The sequence below is a fragment of the Azolla caroliniana genome, unplaced genomic scaffold, assembly GCF_043228905.1.
Source record: "Azolla caroliniana isolate FFs.n. ecotype wild unplaced genomic scaffold, voAzoCaro1.0.p SCAF_11, whole genome shotgun sequence".
Taxonomy (NCBI): Eukaryota; Viridiplantae; Streptophyta; class Polypodiopsida; order Salviniales; family Salviniaceae; genus Azolla; species Azolla caroliniana.
This window is the reverse complement of record NW_028230446.1, coordinates 8729179-8749835: the sequence shown is the minus strand read 5'-3', so window position 1 is coordinate 8749835 and position 20657 is coordinate 8729179. Positions and strand designations below refer to the sequence as shown.

Here is a 20657-nt window from a genome sequence, read left to right as displayed (position 1 = left end):
GAAATCGGAATAGTGGAGCATATTCAATTTTGAAGTGGAGGATCGTGAACATTGAGAGTCAAACCCCTAACACTAAATGAAAGTTGGAACGAAATTTTCAGCTCTACAATCCGAGTAGTGGAGCTTATTCAATGTCGAAGTAAAGAATAGCGAGTGTTGGGAGTCAAATCACCAACACCAAGTGAAAGTTGGGATTCTAGGTGAAACTAAGCTCAAACTAGTTATGGAGGCTCAAGCCTGAATTGAACCAAACCAGTTCCTAAACGGTTTAACGGCTCGATTTAGGCTTGAGATGAGTTGTTGCGGACTCCTAGAATTTTAAGCTAAAAAAATTTAATTCCATGAGAAAATGTATGTAAAGAATGGTTATTTTCATAAGAGGTGAAATTTTAGCTCAGAATTCCGGTGAATCTATCACCGTCACCCAAAAAACTCTGAGTTAGTGGGAACAAATTTTTTGACGGCTTTGAAATCTGAATAGTGGAGCATATTCAATGTCGAAGTGAAGGATTGTGAGTATTGGGAGTCAAATCCCCAACACTAAGTGAAAGTTGGAATGAAAATTTCAGCTCTAGAGTCTGAGTAGTGGAGCTTATTCAATGTCGAAGTAAAGAATTGTGTGTTGGGAGTCAACATCAAGTGAAAGTTGGCATTCTAGGTGAAATCTCTACTAAAATTCGGTTTCACAATGGAAAGCAAATCATGAGGGTGTGGGAAACCTACTACGACAAGAGGCACCATGGTCATCAATCGTAGACACAAAGCTGAATCTCAAAGATCGTTCTGACATAATTTCTATTTGCTATTTCATTTTCCTTTTGCATGCTATCATGAGTTTAGAGCAAACAAATTCGATCTTGTGTATCAAAGTTTTGTTTTTCATAAGAGTGATGTAATTTGGTAGATTATAAATTGTTATATGTAAAGAATTGGCATTCCGTAAGTGGCTAAATTCTGGCAGATCCATCTCCATCACCAAAAACACTCAAGATGGTTGAAACAAAATCCAAGCATGGTAGCATATTAAACGCTAAAGTGAAGATTTAAGAGCATCAAGAATCAAACCTAGTACACTAAGCTGGAAACTCATGTGTTCCATTAACTAGACGGTGTTCATGACAAAGAGACCCCACATAGATTGATCATTGAGTAGAAACATACAAAGAAAGGGACAAGGAAAAGTAGTCGTTGGTAGGTCAAGTCAACATTAAGTAGATAGTACTATTATTATTGTGTTGCTTTCCCCTTCAGTCGAGAAATAAAACCTTAATGAAATATCCCAAAGAAGAGGAAGACACGCACCAAGCCTAAAACAACCCATGTGAGGGTAGCAAGGAGAAGTGGCCCAATATCCACTCTCACACCATACACAAGAAACGCTAAAACCCAAAACAAAAAGAAGAGGGAGATCTCCCGAGAACACGTAAACTAAAAGAGACAATTCTAAATAGGAGAACTCCAAAAGGGGCCATCAAACTCCCTTTTTTATAGTGAGAAAAGGCTCACCCATACCCACACTCACACCAAGATTCAAACCTTGGACCTCCTCACACATAATCAAGAGCATTAACCACTACATTTTACTATATGATATATTTTATATCATTTAAAAAAACTACCTCCTTTTCTCATGTTTCCCATTTTCTGCATTTGGACCTGCAACATCATGACATCATCATTTCAGTGCCAAGGAGTTTGGGTTGGATGGTGTCATCTTGGAGTAGGCGCAACAACTCAATAATGTCATGATTGATTGGGATCTCCAATTTAGAGCCTTGCCACATTTCCATATTGTAGGGGTGGGGCATTGCCTTCGATGCCCACCTGATGAGGATAATCGCGAAGAGATTCAAAGAGAATCACCTCACCATTTACGCAAGAGATGAAAAGGGGGAGGTACCAAGGAAATAAGAAGAAACAAAAAGCAAAAGGGTAAGTTTGCAAAAAAGAAACCAAGTGTTCAAGAAAAACAAGCAATAAAGAAGAGAAGACACAGATACATATAAAAAAGACATCAACATGAGAGTCAAACTTGACACACATAAATTGGGGATTGGGATCCACACCACCCGCATGTCAAGCTTACATACAATCCGGGATAATAGAGGTTAGAGAAGAGAGAATGCGGCTTCATAAGCTCTGAGAAACGCGACGGTCATTTATCACCACCACCTTCCTCCAACAAGAGAAGATGTGTGATGTATGCTCGTGACTAACTACTACAAAAAATTAAAGAGGGCAAATGAGGGAATCGCGGGCGCAGACGGTGCAGGTCGCTCAATTGATGGCACGTGCTATCTCCACTGTCCAATCTGCATAAAAAGCTGACAACGCTGTCACCAGGAGCCCGACTCTCTAACAACCTCTACCACCAAGAGCCCGACTCTGTCATAAGGAGCCCCGCTGTCTGACAGCCTTTGTCAACAGGAACCCAACTCTGTCAAAAGGAGCCCCATTGTCTGACAGCCTCTGTCACTAGGAGCCCGACCAACTGTGGGTAGGAGCCCAACTCTCAAAAAACTAAAGTAATAAAAAATAATATAGCAATGTAATAAAATAAAAATGAATAGGGTATTGGTTAGAGTTATCCTTAAGTTTTGCTAGGTTTATGGTTCAAATCCTTCTTCTTTTTAATTCTATTTGGTTTTTTTCTTCTTCGATTACTTTCTTTATTAGGGTTTCAACATTTGGTTAGTCACTTTACACTTCATTTACATTTAAGGATCGTAATAGTGGTATTGAATTCTCGTCTTTACAAGTTACAATGTGATGAATTCTTGTCTTTTGCAATTGTAGATCTTTTACCCTATGATCCTTATAATCCGCATCCTGCCCTTAACACTTTTGTTTAAGTAAAATTAGCTCTTACCATTTGGGCTATGTTGATTGTCACCTTAATATGCAAACTCACTCATGTTCCAAGTTAAGTTAACTCTCATAATTTGGGCTTTTTCTTGATTCTTTGACTTTATACCATGGAATACTCTACCTATGGATCATGAGCCAAAACAAGAAGAAATGACACAATGACACATTCACATTTTCAAACTCACTCATGTTCACTTCATAATTTGGGCATTTTCTTGGTTCTTTGACTTTCTACCATGGAATACTACTATCTATGGATCATCAATCAACACAAGAAGAAATGACACAATAACACATTCACATTTTCAAACTTGTAGGAAGCATTGGACACCACTTGGAATTTCCAAGGTTAAATAGACATAGCAAACAACTACTAAAGAGTACAAAAACAGTGGCACTTATAACATTTCAATTCCACATGAAAGATTCCCTATTAGGGTGTAAACGACCCGAACGCTTTCGGCACGCGATCGATGACCATCGAATAGCCGAAGCTTTTCCTTCTGCGGGTACCACTTCAATGGGAAAAATAAATTTCCATACATACATCCCTCTAGAGTACCAGTATCAATATAATACTACCCAATTTTGAATATATACAAGGTTATGTATAGAAAACCTTGTGGATGGTGAATATCATTCTCACATGCTCAACGGATGCAATAAGTATGATCCCATACTAGAGAAGCATGATACTCAAATCCCACCAAGAAGGATGAGCATATAAGCACATTAATTACCTTCACACAATTTTTAACTACAAAATAGCAATCCCCCTTCACAAGGGATCACATATATGATTACATATTTTATTGCTGAATGGAAAATAAGAATAGATTCTATGATACTCCACTCTCTCTTAACATTCCTCAACTACAATATCTCATGATAATAGGACAAGTTTAGCATGTATTGAACTCATATATTAGTATTCTTGTAGGATTGTCTATAAGATTGAATTGTGGCCCTTTTTGAGCATTGAACAGAAAATCCTTGGTTTAACACACCCAAGATCCATATAGTAAATCAATGGCTATTCATATAAGAACATTGAGATATTACCATGATGGCCTTTTCAGTGCAACTACATGTATAACATAACAAAGTTGTGATTTATGTTCACTTCACAAAGAAATATAACAATGTGAGAAAAAATGAGCAAAAAGGTGTCATATAAAGATGCCCCAATATGTAGTTTTAGTTCATAGATACAAACTTGTGTAAAAAAAATATACGCAGCAATCACTTGGCTGGCCACTGAATCGGCCTCGTGGTTTCAAGGGTGGCTTGCCTTCTTTAATGGTGAAGCAAGGATCTGTGCAACCAGCAACGCAAGGAGGTTTATTCTTCTTACAAGAACGCTACATGGACATATGGGTATTAGTGGTCGGCCTTACAGTTTGGCAAGTGTGGGTATCTCGATGCAAGGAGACCCTCGTAGGTAAACGAACCCCACCGGCTGAGAATTTAATGATGATCTAGTTTAATCTTATTTCTACGTTGCGAGGTGAGTTTGAAAGTCTTCAAGGGCCATCTGATGCAAGTGAAGAAGCTAGAGCTCGATTCCTTCGGAAATGGAGCGGTTCGTCGATGCTGTAGATAATGGATGGTAAAGTGAAGTGGAATTATCAACCACCGCGGTGGCTGTTCCCTCCAAGTGTTCCTAACATCTAGATGGGTGTTGCCATGAGGAGCGAATGGAGGACATCTATGCTGAATTCTGTTTTGTATGAGGCTCACGTGGAGAATATGTGTTCGAGTAATGCTATACACATAGAATGATGTGGTGTTTTGGAGTTGTTTTTTTTTATGTTGTTTCATCTACACATTGTTTTCCTTTGACATGCAAGATGTCTTGTAAGATATGAGTTGTAAATGATTCCTTTGTACATTCTTAACTAATGGAAGTAGATGTTTTTTGGAAAAAAAAAAAAAAAAAAAAACACAGAACAGAATGATTTTTGAGGGTTTCAAACAGAATTTTCAACATTAACCCTTATTTGAAACTTGAAACTTAATGTCATTGGAGATCTAGTGACATTTTTTATGCATAGAGATTGATAACCTATGAAATTATATTAACAATATGTATCATGGACTAAGTATAATAAAGTGATAATCAAATAGAAGGCTTAATCCGATATCTCAAACTCCTCAAGATCTTACTCAATTTAATGTTTAATAAAGGCAAATATATGAAGGCACAAGTTATTGGACTTTCCTATCAAAGAACACCAAACAGAACTATAAAACAGATCTAACTCCACATTGAGTCAAATATAACCAAAATGAGATTCAAATATTGATTTTGATATTACAAAATCCATATACATCATCATCAGTTTTGGTTACACAAAAGTACATCATCACCCTCGGAGTAGATCATAAGTAAATCCATTGCATTACTCATGTTGTCAATTAATCATATCCTCTAAACAAAATCCATTGCATACAAAAACCGAAAAATCAAAACTTCATCCTCTGAACAGAATCAAAACTCATCAGCATGTATACAAACAATTTCATATAAACAAGCTTTACATCCATGTTACAAATAAGAGGCAAGAAGAAGATACACAAGACGTATAGATGCCATATTACAAAATCAACCATTTACAACAAGCCACGATCATTCAAGTTGCCTTGGTTACAATATGCAAAAAAGGTTGGCAGCCTTGGTTCCAACGTACTAAAAAGATTTACAACATTGTTACAAAAAATTGATACAAAAAAGCTTGATAATACACCGCTATCATATATTTTATGTTACGATGTATAACATTTCCTCTGGTTAATATATGGGAAAGCCCCAAATCCGGCGTGCCCATTTTGCCAATGTTTTCGAAGGAGCTCCACATCTTCGAATCCGAACCATTGCTCCTTACCCTACACCAATGCACACATTTGCTGCAGCTCTTACAATAACAAATGCCATTATTCAATACTTGGGCCATACTTACAAAATTTGTTGAATCGGATCCAAATCACCCAATGTCTTCAAGTTGACTGTCGGTGGATTATTCAACGGGTCACAATAGAGTATTAGGCTCCTCCTCAACATTTCTTCATATTGATGCTGAAATTATAACAATGTATTTATATGATACATTTGAAAAATGGAACAATTAAGTCTCTCACCATGTTAGAATATGGAACCATGTGATCAAATGTAAATGAAAAGAAACCCTAAACGATGTAAAACATAAAAGTAACCATGAAAATACATACCTATTATTGCCTTCATTTTGCAGATCGAATGTAGGTGGTTGGGAAGTGCTCACTAGCGGAAAGTGGTGCTCCTCTTGGATTCAGGTGGAAAGTGTTGTGCCTCTCTGATTTTGGTGGAAAGTGGTGCTCCTCTTTGATTCTTCCCTCCAAATACCCTAAAACTCTCTTTTCAAAATAGGTTCAAAATGAGTGATTCAAGGGTTTTATAATCAGTGCTCATTAATAATGAGCGGGGCTCCTTTTGACAGAGTCGGACTCCTAGTTACAAAGGTTGTCAGATAACGGGGCTCCTAGTTACAAAGGTTGTCAGACAGCGGGGCTCCTAGTCGGGCTCCCCAATAAGTGACGATTTCTTCACGTGTTTTTTTCCCCCACATCGGACGGGGCAAATTGCATGTGCCCTCGGCTGAGCGACCTGCACTGTCCCTCTCCGTGATTCCCTCACTTGCCCTCTTCAATTTTTGGTGGTATTTAGACACCACGGTGATGTATGTACATATGCCTAAACATACATAGTACATACATGCGTAGAATAAGACTAGAGTAGTTGGGGGGTGGGGTGTATGTGTATTATTAATTAATTAACATATGTATGTATATGCAGCAGGACTACCACCACCACCACCACCACCACTAACTACTACTAGTTAGTAGAGATGCTCAAGTACTTTTTTATACATACTTCTACTAATTCTTTTATTCTCTTCTCATATTTAGCATTAGTGTGTCAGTTAGTGGTGCCCTCTCTCGGTACATTGGCATGGAAGCTCAATTTTCCTCTTGAGCTCGTCATGGATGCCCTAATTTCTGTGGCTTTGCAAGAAATTGCTGCGGAAGGCCCAGAAGGTAAGCGAGATCTCTCTTTTATTCGATTTTCTACTCTGTTTTTATTTGTCCATCAATGGACATAGAAGTTGAGAGAGGAAATATGCATACCATTTGGGCAGGGTGTCCTTTGGGAAATTTATGGAATCTTCTACAAAGCCCTACTCTTTCTTCGCCATCTCCACCACTCGATCATTTATTGAAGCAGGTTCTATGGAAGCTTCTTCTCTCAACTGCTTGCTTGAGATTTGAGAAACCTAATTGTGGTGCTTTTGTATGCACGGATCCATCCATTCAAGATTTTCAGGATGCCGAGAAAATGAATATTACGATTATTGCATCTGAGGATGTGCGTGAGAGCTTTCTTGGTGCATGTGATCTTCGGCACTGTGATGCCAAACTTTCAACTATACAACGCCTGATCCTTGAACGGCTTGGGAAAGCCAGGTAAACTCTAATTCGAGCTATGAAACATGGAGGTATTCAACATTCTTAGAACTTTATTATATAAGGGTTAAAACAAAGCAAGGAAATAACTATCCCTTCGTGTAACTTAGATTTGAGGGATTCACTACATGTATATCCTCTGCATCATGTACATTCACGGCCTAGTTTAAAAGCCCCTTTGTATGTAAATTTTCATAAATTGAATGTGCCCTTTTTCAATTTTTAATAACTTTTTTATATGATACCCTTCCATATATAATAAATATATGGAAAGGTATATACCAGATATCTTATGTTGCACTCACATGATAGACTTACATATTTCAAACTAATGCAAACAATTGGTACCTAAAAGTATTCAGTGGGATATTTATGTATGCGGAGTTGGTATCAGAGAAGATTTGGGCCCCAAGAGGAGTATGAGACAAGGTGACCAACACCGTGAAGGTGATACAAGGATGTCTCTTATTTGTCATGCATGTTGGCCCCCGCGTTCTGGACCACAATCTCACCATTCTTGTCATTGACAGATAAAGGCCATTATCTCCTGCCATCACAGGTGCTTCCCTTGCTTCAAAGATCTCTCCATTTTGGATCGACTATGCTAGAGATCTTTCGAAGTCTTACATTTGAGAAAATCAGAACAGAAATTCTTCAAATTAGAAAAGGTGGCATATAAATGATGCTACACATATCTAAGAGTAACAATCATAAGACCTCGGTATGGAAGGTTACATACAACACATATCCAAGAATAACATTCACAACACCTCTCTAGGAGGCCTGAGTAATCTCATAGCATATAAAGTTGTTAATGGTGGCCCATAGGATGGTAGTCTAAAAATGTTCATGTTACCGGTGAAAATCAAGTAGCAAGGGAAAGCTGCCTATTATATATTTATAAAGATTAATTTGTAAAAGACACTAAAAAAAGAGCATTCAGTCTAATAGCTGTTAGGTTATTTGCAATTTTATTTGTGAATGTGCACTCTGAAATCAATTCCTTGACTTGTATCTATGAAAGTTTGTTCTTATGTTTGCCTCTCTTAAGAGCTGAAACATTCATATACAGAGCCAATGGAGTTACTCAGTATCAGATTGGTAAAGAATTTGGCATCAGTGGCAATAAGTTGTTTTACATAATAAAAAGTCTGGAAACACGAGGTTTGGTAGTGAGACAATCATCGATATATAGGGGTGAACGCCCTATTGCTACAAATCTTATCCATCTGAAAAGATTTGCCAAAGATATGAAACTTGGATTTCAGCAAAGATTTGATATTCAGAATAGTTTTATAGCAACTCATGATTATGATGATGGTACAACTGTTACTGAAGGAGAAGCAAGCCAAGTGTGTTGTGTAAAAGATGTTCTTATTAACGATGACCTGCCTGCACTAAAATCAATTTGCAAGAAATTGGAAGAGACAGATAATAAGGTATTAGTAATTTCAGACCTTAAGGTGAGCTTGGGCTATCGATTCACATCTGGGCATCGTGCATGGCGAAGGGTAATACACGTTGCATTATTTTATAATGAAATGTTTTGTGAACATAAATCACTGATAGCTACTAATGTTTTCCTGCAGATACTTGGTAGGTTGGTTACAGCCGGAATGGTTGAGGTTTTTGATGCAAAAGTGGAGAACAAGGTATTACTAACTTTAGATTGTATTGAATAAAGTTTCTTTTGTAGTTGGTACCTTTGTGTTAAAATTTCTCCCTCTTTTTTGTGTAGGTGCTACCCTGCATACGTCTTCTGAAGCCTTTTGATGCAAAACCCTTCACTTCGAAAACTCACACTATGAATACTGATGAAATGGGCCTAGAACCAAGTTCGAAAGGTACAAAACGTGGACAAATTACAGAGCAAGTAGTTGAGCTTTCTATGAACCGCCAAATTTATGATAGCATCAAGCAAAGAGGATCAGATGGAGTGGCAGTTACTGAGGTGGATTGCAAATCAAAGACCATATTATACATATCCTACATTTTAGTTAATAAAAAGATATTCTATTTTATTGCAGATTTTCAGTCGTCTTGGTATCAGTAACAGGAAAAACTATTTCCGGTTAACTGATATGATTCCAAATCATGGCTTACGTTTACAAGTGGAAAATTACAAACGTTCTACACAATACCGAGTATGGGCCCCTGAAGACTCCAGCAATCTTCAAGCTGATGTTGATTATAGTGAAGAAAATATACAAAAGCAAGGGCCTCAGGTGCCATTTATGGGAAAGTATAAAACAGAAGCAGTCATATCTATGTCTGATGATTCACAACGTTTTCCAGAAAATATGTGGCATGCTGATGAGTCAGATAAACTAATTGATGATAAATCTCTGGTAATGGGATTGGAGTTGGTCCCTTACAGAGAGGTGGATACATCAGTAGAAGGTGACGATTCTCCAGTCCCTATCAGGTTTGCAGCTCCTGGAGGACAGCATACTGTATACCAGGACTCTTTGCCCATTGCATTTTCAAAATGTAGCCAGCGTACTGTGGCATTGTCAACTGCTCATACGCAACGGGAAATATGGATTATGGAAAGACTAGAGGTGTGTGCAATCATGTACATTTATTTATGAGTTACATATTTCAAGTCTAGAAGACTGCCAAAGCCTAGTATCTGTTTTTTACTATTAGAAAATTTAGATCACTGGGCTGGAATTCAGAAGAAAAGATCAAGAAATTATATGGAAATATGAGGAAAATGACAGAGAATATCTATGTTTGTAACTTACAATAATAGGAAACTCATGTCAGTTCCCGGAATTGCAACTGTTAATAGAGAACATCCCCTTTCTATCATTTTGTCATCTTATGGACATAATCTCTAGTTTGTTTTCAGTTCTCCATTTAAAGAAAAGGAACTGTTAGGTTTTAAAGACTTTCAATTCTTTCCATTTTCCATTTTCAAAACAGAAGGAGAAGTTTATCCTTCGGAGTGAACTGCATAAGTGGTTGGAAGAGCTTGAAGATCGCAAAAACACCATTCTTGATAGGAAGACTGTGGTACGTAACCTGCAGAAACTGCAGAGGGAAGGACGTTGCAAATGTATGCTAGTGAGCCTTCCTGGTGTGTCAAATTATGGGCAAATTCGCACAGTGGACGTGGTGCTTTTACCATCTATTGACATATCGCCAGATATTATGACTGAAATCTATGAGCATCAACGGGCTTTCGACATGCTGGTGCGCCACCAAAGCTCAAGCCGTTGGAGAAAACCAAAGACAGATGAAGAAATTCCTACTTTAAATGGAGTGCAGAGAATGCCTAAGCCTGAAATTGTGGACAAAGGAGATACTTTACAAGATAATGGTTTCATTTCTGCGAAGCTTGTCCGATGTCGAATGCTTCATCAGTTTTTGTGGCTTTATACTTCTGGTTTAACTGATAAAAATGCTAATTTGGAGGAACATGATGCATCTATGGAGATCAATAGTGATGGGGGTAGTTTTTCATTGCTTGTTGCAGTACAGTCCATGCCATTGGAACTCTTCTTGCAGGTCATTGGTTCAGCCAAACATATTAAAGGACTTGCTGAGCGCTGTAGGCGTGGAATGAGATTATCTGACCTTCCTCGAAAGGAATCTGAAACATTACTAGATTTAAATGCAAGTGGGCGCCTTGCTTGGCTTGTAGATATTCTCCGACGATTGAAGGTAGCTGATTTATGGTATTATGAATAATATGCATGTTGTCTCTTGTATGCTTAAATTTCCTAAGTTCTAGACGTTTTCACTATCTTTTGACCTGCTAAAACGTGAATATTCTTTCAAGTTGCTCAGGATTGTTATGATACCTTCGGTTGCTAGAGATCACATGCAAGAGTCTGCACAAGCTGGGGTAGCCTATGCACTAGAGTTGAATCCTTATATTGATGAACCAGCTGTTGAGCCACCATCATCAATATCTGCCCACGTTTTGAATCTTGGCCCCTCTCCTAGACATTATTTTAAACTCTTATCAAAAGAAAACTTGGAACAATATTGGAAGAGTTTAGAGTATTTCTATCGTGGATCACAATCTCAAATTGCAAGGCGTATTTTTCCCGGTTCAACAGTACCAGAGGTATAACATTACCAGTTGATGTCATTCACAATAATTGTTTTTCCCTACTTTCTTGTGTGAAATTTTCTAATGATTTGGTGAATTCTCCTCGTCTTTTTTATTTTATTTTTAATGTCAATAACATATATAAGCTCTTTGGGGCTCGATCGTGGTCATCCTTAAGAGTTATGAGCATGGAGCAGCGAAGGAAACTTCACGAGCGGATTGGTTTCCATGACAACAGGCGGCTTCCATACGAAGAATGTGTGAGAATTGCCCGAGAACTGAATCTTTCCCTTGATCAGGTGATGTTTTCTGTCATTATAAATTACTGCATTGCTTCAAATAAATGTAAATGCTTGCTACATCATTAAGATTCAAAAACTTGAATATTGAGACAATGTAGTGTATACCCTGTGTGCTAGTACTAATTGCATTGCTGTTTATTTCAGTGTGATCATCAAACAGGCGTCCAACATTGTTGATTAAACTTGTGTCTATATTGTGATGCATTCATTTCAGAAATGCAAATCATAGTGGGTTTATTTTTCTGGGTAATGTGTATTATAATGGAATCCTTGAATTGGATCCATACATATCCAGAGAGGTCACACAAGGTTTGTCAAGTCACTACGTTATGCCTCCACAATTGGAAATTGTTGAGAATCAAGCTCAACTCGTGTGAACATGTGCTTATGAAGAAAAGCACAATGTGTTAAAAAGTACGTGAGCACACTTTATTGTCATCTGTGTGAACCATCTAGTTACACAAAGAACTAGATCGTGATATCTAGTTAGTTGTCAAGTGTAAATGTGGTCAAAGAATATTAGATATTCTTATGACAGAATCGTACTCGAGTGGATATCTATGAGTAGACTCCACCAACCACATTTAATGTGGCAGTCCCTTCAGGACTTGTAAATAAAACTCCCTTGGCCCATTGTGTTCAATTGATGATCTTTAGTTGATTTATTTTATTTTGATTTGTTCTCAAAGACGAGACAACACTCAAGATGTAATCTTTTATTTGGTCTTATAGGCTATTTTGGCCTCTTAAGAGACGTTAATATATCTTTTTTTCTTTCTTTCTCTCTGTCTCTGTGTTTAGGGTTTAGGCTCTGTATTTGCCTCTGCATTTTCTGCAATGACTGCCCTGTGTGTTCTCTGCAATGTCTAATCCTCTGCGTTTTCTGCAATGTCAGTCCTCTACATTTTCTGCAATGCCTGATCCTCTGCGTTCTCTGCCAAATCTGATTCCCTGCATTTTCCACCAAATCTGTTCCTCTGTGTTTTCTGGCCAATAGAAATTCCTGGAATCTATATTGTTTCATTTGCCCTCAGCATTTCATACCCTATACCTGCTGTCCTAAGACACCATGGAGTTTGAATGGATAGAAAATGAAAAGATGGATCTTAACACGCACGACAAGGGTCCGGATCCATGGAAGACCCCAAGAAGATACCATAGACGAAAAGGACGGGATGGAAGCACCTCAAATAGCGTTAGAAGGGTGCACAAGGCACCCAGAACGCAGGCCCCATTCGACATTCCATTTGATGTCGAAAATGGGAAACATGATCTATTACCCCATTTGATTGCGCAAGAGATCAATCTATTAGAGAGGATATAGTAATAGCACTAAAAGAAGAAATGAAAAAAGAGATAGAGAAACAGAAAACAGAGCTGTATGCCTCTCTCAAGATTGAATTATTAGAAGAGATGCTGAAAGACATAATAAACCTTGTGAAGAATTCACACTTAGAGCTCAAGGATGACATGACACAATACCTTAAGGATGAAATATCCTCAAGTAAGGTTGAGTTAGGAGCTATAAAAGTGGATTTAGAAAAAGGACAAGAAGCAGTGGAAAGATGCATCTCTACAGTGAAAGCCAATGTCACTAAGGAAATGCAAACATGGGCAGACATGGCCAAACATGCCAAAGCTCAAGCTGAGCACGCCCAAAACGAAATTAAAGCAAATGCTCCTTGGATAGAGGTAGTGAAAAAGCAAAAAGGAACATCCATGGATAGGACGACAATGATGAATCCTACATTAGAAGAAGAAGCCAAGAGGAAAGCTCGTGCGTTGCATGTACGAGTGGTTGGTTGGGCCGAAAAAGGAAGTCCACAAGAAGATGCCAAGAATCTCGGAACAAAGATTGGAGCATCAGATATTCCTTTTGCTTCGGTGTGGAGGGTGGGAAGAGATGAGTGTAGAGCTAAAGCCCTTATCATCCGCTTCATGGATATTGACAAGAAAAAAGCTTTCCTCTCTAAAAGAAAGGCACTCAAGGGTGAAAAGATATACTTAGACGACGATCTCACTCCAGCCCAAGTGGCACACTGCAAAGAAAACATGCGACGAGTGCTTGATGCAAGAAAGGAAGGCAAATGGGCCGTATCTAGAGATGACAAGGTCATTATTACAGAGAAGAGAACCGCATGACGATATATGGCCTATGAGACCCTACGCATGATCATTCTGGATCGACCTATTCTAGAGATCTTTCGAAGACAAAAGCTACAATATACCTAACTTGAGAATCTCACATGTGCCAAAAGCCAAATTCCCTCGTTTCTTCTCTTTTCATCTTATTTACTTTTAGATTTACTGGGTAGTATTTATTTGATTTGATTTGTTCTCAAAGACGAGACAACACTCAAGATGTAATCTCTTATTTGGTCTTATAGGACATTTTGGCCTCTTAAAAGACGATAATATATCTTTCTTCTTCTTTCTTTCTTTCTTTCTTTCTTCAGTGCATAAGTTGTCATCCCCATACTGTGTATTTTATTAATTTTTGGTTATTTTCATTGCATAAGTTGTCGACTGTGTCGGTTCACTTGGCCTTAAGTCGGTAGTAGTGGGAGTCGACTGGGAAGTTGATTCCAACTTTTGTTTCTTCTAGTCCTCCATCGTCTTGTCTTCCAAGAAGACTACATCCCAACTCCTCACTACTTTCTTATCAACTAAGTCCCATAACCTGAGCCGAACTCATCCTCCGAGTATCCCATGAATATGCATGGTTTCGACTTACTATTGAGCTTTGACCTATGATCCTTAGCCACATGCATATACACTAAACATCCGAACACCCTCAGGTGTCAGTAGGAGACATCCTTTCCTGTCCACACCCTTTGTGGGACATCACCTTTCAATGGCATTGAGGGAGACCTGTTGATCAGATAAACAACTGTATACATCGCCTCAGCCCAATAAGATTGCAGCAGCTTAGCATGCGACAACGTGCTCCTTACTCTCTCCATAATCGTTCGATTCATCCTCTTTGCAAGCCCGTTCAACTCAGGGATCTTCGGCATTGTGTATTCGATTCAAATAACTTGGGCCTTGCAGTATTCCTCGAACTGCCCTTTATATTAGCCAACATTGCCGGTTTGGACAGCCTTCAACTTCCGACCCGACTCTCTTTCGGCTCTAGCTTGGAACTCCTTGAAAAACGATAGTACTTGGTCCTTCGACTTTAGTATAAAAGCCCACTACTTTCGACTGTAGTCATCAATGGACGTCACGAAGTATTGTCCACCTCGATGCGATGGAGCATCTACATAGCACACATCTGTGTGTACTAGTTCTAGTAGCACCTCTCTTCTTCTCGGTGGTCTTGAGTGGAATGCTGCTCTGTTCTGCTTTTCGACTAAGCAATCAACACACTTCTCCAAGTGTACTCCTTTCACTTCTGGGAGAAGTTTCTGGTCGGCCAGGATGTGCATTCCTTTTTCACTCATGTGGCCAAGCCTCTTATGCCATAACTCTCCACTCAAGTTGGCTGCCACATTCACTTCAGACTTGCATAGTCGCGCATGCATCATATACAGTGTGCCCTCTTTCTATGCTCTGGCCACTATGAGGTTTCCTCGGCAGAACTTCCACTTGCCGTTTCGGAAGCCTTCGTCATCCAACCTTCCAGTCGATATCAGATTCAATATGATATCAGGGACATGTCGAACTTCCCTCAGGGTTAGTCGACAACCTGTCGACGTCAACAAGCTTACACTCCCAATGCCGGCTATCTTGCATTCCCCATTATCTCCCATCTTTACATAGCCATGATCCTCGGCTGTGTAAGTTGAGAAACACTCTCTCGACGGAGTTATATGGAAAGATGCACCCGAGTCGATTACCCAGGAACCCTCTTCACTTGCAAGATTCATGCTTGCCTACTCACAGATGAACACGATCTCCTATGCACTCGTAGCTACAATGGATGTGTCCTTTTCATCAGGAATCTTCTTGGGTTCGACATAACTACCGACACCCTTGTCCTTCTTGAGGTGTCGACAGTCCTTCTGGAAGTGTTGAGGCTTTCCACAGTAAAAGCATGTGAGCTTATCTCTGGACTTGGATCTGGCATGGGATTTATCCCTCCTTTGCAGACTTCTTTGCCGGTTTCTTCCGTTGCCGGCCGGTTTGTTGAGTCAAGTTTGACTCCGACTGGGACAAGATACTCTTGTCCTTGTCTCTTCATTCAAGATGCTTGTCTTTACCGCTTGTAGAGACAAGTTCTCTTCTTGACATGAAGTGTTGAGAGTCACCACTAGATTCTCCCAGCTGTCCGGCAGGGTACACAGTAGCAGGATGGCCTGCATTGCATCCTCAAGGGGAAACTTGGTCGCTGCAAGTTGGTTCACATACCCCATGAATGTGATTACGTGTTGCACTATGCTTTCTCTGTCCCTGTATTTGAGCCTCACAATCTTTCTCATCAAAGATGTTTTGTTGAGGGCATTCTTCCTCTCATATAGACCCGATAGCTTTTGCCACATCTCATAGGCATTTGTATAGTTCGCCACATGCTGAAGGACACTTACATCGACACACTGTCTGATGGTGGCCACCGCCTTTTTGTTCAGACGTTTCCATTCAGACCCTAATACCCCCGTGGGTATTTCTGCTTTGTCGATTGGCTCGTACAGGTCTTTGACTGTGAGAAGGTCTTCCATCTTTATCTTCCAATCTGCATAGTTCTGAGAGTTTAGAACTATCATACCTGGGAAGCCACTCACACCTCCTTCCATCTTTAACCTTCGCTCTGATACCAGATTGATGCAATTTGATCCTTGCGATTCGTGAGGAAGACCGAATGTGAAATACACAATAACGCGGAAGAACAGAAAACAGCAAATGCATAGAATACATAGTTTTATGTGAAAACCCTAAATGGGGAAAAACCACGGGAACAGAGATCTGCTATACAATGGAGAATACAAAGGGGACAGTATACAACACTCTCTTTGTGCAGAGTGTATCAGCCACACAGGGCTCTTGGCGTCTAAGCTCACACAGCTATGGCGCTGTTCTCTCACTCATTCTCTCTCTACACAGCGCTTCGCTATTCAACTGAATGGCAGCCATTCCACTCTACCCATATACTCAATTCTGATTCTTGAATTGAGTCATATAGTTTAGCCAAGTAATGGCCAATCATGATTGTCCTAAAGTTGCTTGGCATCATGGGGTCTCCACTCTTGAGGATTGGCACAATGGTATGCTGAGTCCATCTAGTAGGGAAACCTTCACACATGGCTCTATTAAAGATGTGTGATAACAATGGCAGCAAGGTGTCACGGGCATAGATAAAGTACTCACCCACCAATCCATCATCATCTTGGGCCTTCCCAAATTGTAGCCGATCAATGGCATTTCTTACATTTTGTGCAGTTAAAAAGGTTGATTCATGTGGGAATGAGCCATGTGGGTGGGGAAGAGGAGGTTGCTCCGGTATATCATATAGAACCTTTGCATATTCATGCCACACCTGAGGTGAGGTCAGTTGTGTGGTAGGTTGACTCTCATTAAACATTTTCCATGCTCTTTTACTTTCTTTTCCTAGAAACAAGTGATACAAATAATCTTCAAATTTAGCCAAATACAATCTCTTCTTCTTCCTTACGAGGCGTTGGAATCACGCTGCAAGCATATCCTTGTATCACGACATTCCTCATCATACCAAATATTTTGTATTACTCTACCAAGTTTGGGGGGATTGGCCGTTGTGTGAGGGAAGGCATTTGTGGCTGCTTTATGCAATGATTTGGATAAACCTTAGGTAACTTCTTCAAGGGGTGAGAAAGGATCCAAATCTAGCATGCCATTGTATACACAACTATAGACATCAATTGTCTCGCGAGTGAATAGATACTTAGCCAGCCCACTCTCCTTAGCATATACATCCTTTGTGCATCCATCCTTTACCTCAAAGCGTAGATATGCATGATCAACTGCCAAGCCAATAGGGTCTTCCCAACATAGTGAACACTTTTATTTCAGGTATAAGAGATGGAGGTCCCATTAGATAATCGACTGTGCTTGCACCCCCTTTTGGGTTCCAACATGTCAAAGCATCTGATCTAGGTCATTGTGTCAAGCCATTATATATCACAAATCCATGCGCGCTTCCCAAGGCTAGAAAGTGTTTTCCATATTCAGTTATAGCACTCATATCTTGAGCTTTTCTCTTTAGACCAACCTCTTCTACCATAACTTCTCCATAAACAACCTCGTTGGTGTTAAACATAGTTGTTTGTTCATCCTTGGCTCGTGCATTAAAATCTCCTAATAGTATTATGTCCCCCATAGTAGCAAATCTTATGATATCATCATATAGAGGTAGATATGGTAATTCACCTAGAGGTGCAAAACCTTGAGTAGGCAGGTGGAAAGTAGCTAATTGCAATATATAGCTCCCGAAGATCTCCTCTTTTTATGCATATCCACATGTAGCGTCCATCCACATCCTTATGGACAACATGCACTCTACCATGGAGCTCCTCTTTGTATAGCACAGCCACTCCGCCCGAACCGCTAGTGCTTCCTCGTGTCCGAGGTTGGGGGCGACATATTGACTCCCATCTATATCCTTGTACCTCGGGGAGTTTGCTAGCCATGCATTGGTGAGTCTCTGTATATATAGCAATATCTGTGTTTTTAAATGTATCTTCAAAATATCCGACATCTGTCCGTAGAGAGCCGTTGCAATTCCATATGGTCATGCGTAGGGGCATTTATACACACAACCAAGCGAGAGCAACCTTCCAACGCCTCGTAAGGAAGAAGAAGAGATTATATTTGGCTAAATTTGAAGATCATTTGTATCGCTTGTTTCTAGGACGAGAGAGTAAAAGAGCATGGAAAATGTTTAATGAGAGGCAGCTCACCACACAACTGACCTCACCTCAGGTGTGGCATGAATATGCAAAGGTCCTATATGATATCCCGGGGCAACCTCCTCTTCCCCACCCGAATGCCTCACGCCCACATAAATCAACCTTCTTTACACCACAAAATGTAAGAAATGCCATTGATTGGCTACAATTTGGGAAGGCCCAAGATCATGACGGATTGGTGGGTGAACACTTTATCTATGCCCGTGACAAGTTGCTCCCATTGCTAGCACACATCTTTAATAGAGCCATGTGTGAAGGTTTTCCTACTAGATGGACTCAGCATACCATTGTGCCAATCCTCAAGAGTGGAGACCCCATGATGCCAAGCAACTATAGGACAATCATGATTGGCCATTACATGGCTAAACTATATGGCACGATTCTAGAATTAGAATTGAGTATATGGGCAGAGCAAAATGGCTGTCGTTCAATTGGACAGGCAGGATTTCGGAAGGGGTTCACAACTTTGGATCACATATTCACCCTCCGGGCCCTTATTGAGGAGGGCAGAGCCCACAATAAGAGGATTTATTGCTGCTTTGTGGATTTCCGAAAAGCCTTTGACACTGCCACGTGGTCGGCTTATGCATCGGCTAGAAGCCCTTGGTGTTCCTATAGATATGCAATGGGGAATCTATGCACTCTATGAATCTGTGTCAGGAAAACTTCGGTCTCCTAAGGGCTTGTTAGAGGCGGTGGCTAGCACAATTCGCGTGAAGCAAGGACGCCCACTATCCCCCCACACTCTTCGGTCTCTATATAGATGAGATATCACAATACATAGAGAGATTTGGTGGTTTCGGAGCGCACATAGCAGGTATAGCTATACAGATATTACTATATGCTGATGATATTGTGCTGATTTCTGACTCTCCGGAGGGACTACAAAGGCATCTAAATGCCTTAAAACTATTTTGTACGGACAAAGGTTTGTCTATCAACATGAATAAAACTAAAGTGATGGTGTTTAACACCACCCAAGCATGGGTAACAAGATCAGAACCAGAATTCTTCTTGGGAGAGGAAAAGGTGGAATACACACGCTCCTACACATACCTAGGAGTAACATTTATAGGACCTAGGTTCTCCTTACAGGAGGCCGCTTGTGCCCGACTTTCTCGTGGATATGAAGCCCTTGGTGCTCTCGAGAGACAATGTGCACATTTGCAGTTTCAAGAGCCACGGACTAAGCTATGGTTATTTGATACACTTGTCACACCAACTCTTCTCTATGGAGTAGAAACATGGGGGCCGAGTCTTAACAAGGCAAATCATTGGAAAGATTTAGAGAGACCTTTAGTGTCAATGATTGCTCGCATGATAAGGAGCAAAGCATCGGTGCCCCACCATATAATCCGGGAAGAGATGGGAGCAGCACCTATAATAACCGAGGCATTGTTCCGATCAGTGACATTTATCCAACGTCTTTGGGAGCTCCCTAAACGAAGGTACCCAAGGTTGGCACTTATGTCATCAAGACAACTGGCTGAAAATGGAGACAGTCATTGTTGGTATGCTGAAATGCAGCAATGGTTCGAGTCACATGGCATGAGTATAAATGCACTGCCCCCGTTCCAATATAGCTTGGACTGTCCCAATCTCAATATGACCAATGTGGAAAAGAATAGAGTGATCCGAACTGATATTATTAACTTGGAAAACTAGATAACATAGATCAACCCCAAAATACTACTTGATACAAAGATGGCCCACTATAAGACACACTTCTTACATACATCGAAGGATAGATTTGTCATTAGGACACCTTACATGGACATACATCTATCCTATGCGCTGCGTAGTGTGATAGGGCAGCTGCGAACTTCATTACATCAGCTACAAATTGAGGTAGGCAGATATACACGACTACCTCTAGAAGAGAGAATTTGCCAATCATGTCATCAAGGAGTGGAATCTGAAGAACACTATGTTTGTCATTGTACTGTCTTCTATGAAATCAGAGGGAGATACCATTGCCTCTTTAAACAAGGCTTTGGCCCACTACGCAAGGTAATGGAATATGAGGACCAATGATGCCTAGGA

General features: G+C 40.0%; 2 protein-coding genes across 3 annotated transcripts in view; both read left to right on the top strand.

The window, feature by feature from the left end:
* The first annotated feature begins 6807 nt into the window (after nucleotides 1-6807).
* LOC147857697 (uncharacterized) overlaps nucleotides 6808-20657 on the top strand; it is a 48282-nt gene continuing 34432 nt past the window's right edge. Inside the window, exons 1-10 of one of the 2 annotated variants that reach the window (XM_087326803.1) lie at nucleotides 6808-6942; nucleotides 7044-7129; nucleotides 7229-7368; nucleotides 8441-8879; nucleotides 8958-9020; nucleotides 9107-9319; nucleotides 9396-9929; nucleotides 10297-11037; nucleotides 11156-11446; nucleotides 11578-11730. In XM_087326803.1, the coding sequence (XP_087182929.1) occupies nucleotides 6888-6942; nucleotides 7044-7129; nucleotides 7229-7368; nucleotides 8441-8879; nucleotides 8958-9020; nucleotides 9107-9319; nucleotides 9396-9929; nucleotides 10297-11037; nucleotides 11156-11446; nucleotides 11578-11730 (2715 nt within the window). In that variant the 5' untranslated portion in view covers nucleotides 6808-6887. Of the gene's footprint in view, nucleotides 6943-7043; nucleotides 7369-8440; nucleotides 8880-8957; nucleotides 9021-9106; nucleotides 9320-9395; nucleotides 9930-10296; nucleotides 11038-11155; nucleotides 11447-11577; nucleotides 11731-20657 lie in introns of both variants that reach the window. The other variant, XM_087326802.1, reaches the window with a different exon arrangement.
* Nucleotides 13078-13875, top strand: LOC147857698 (uncharacterized). Its single transcript, XM_087326974.1, has one exon. It carries the CDS (start codon nucleotides 13078-13080, stop codon nucleotides 13873-13875), a length of 798 nt encoding a protein of 265 aa, XP_087183100.1.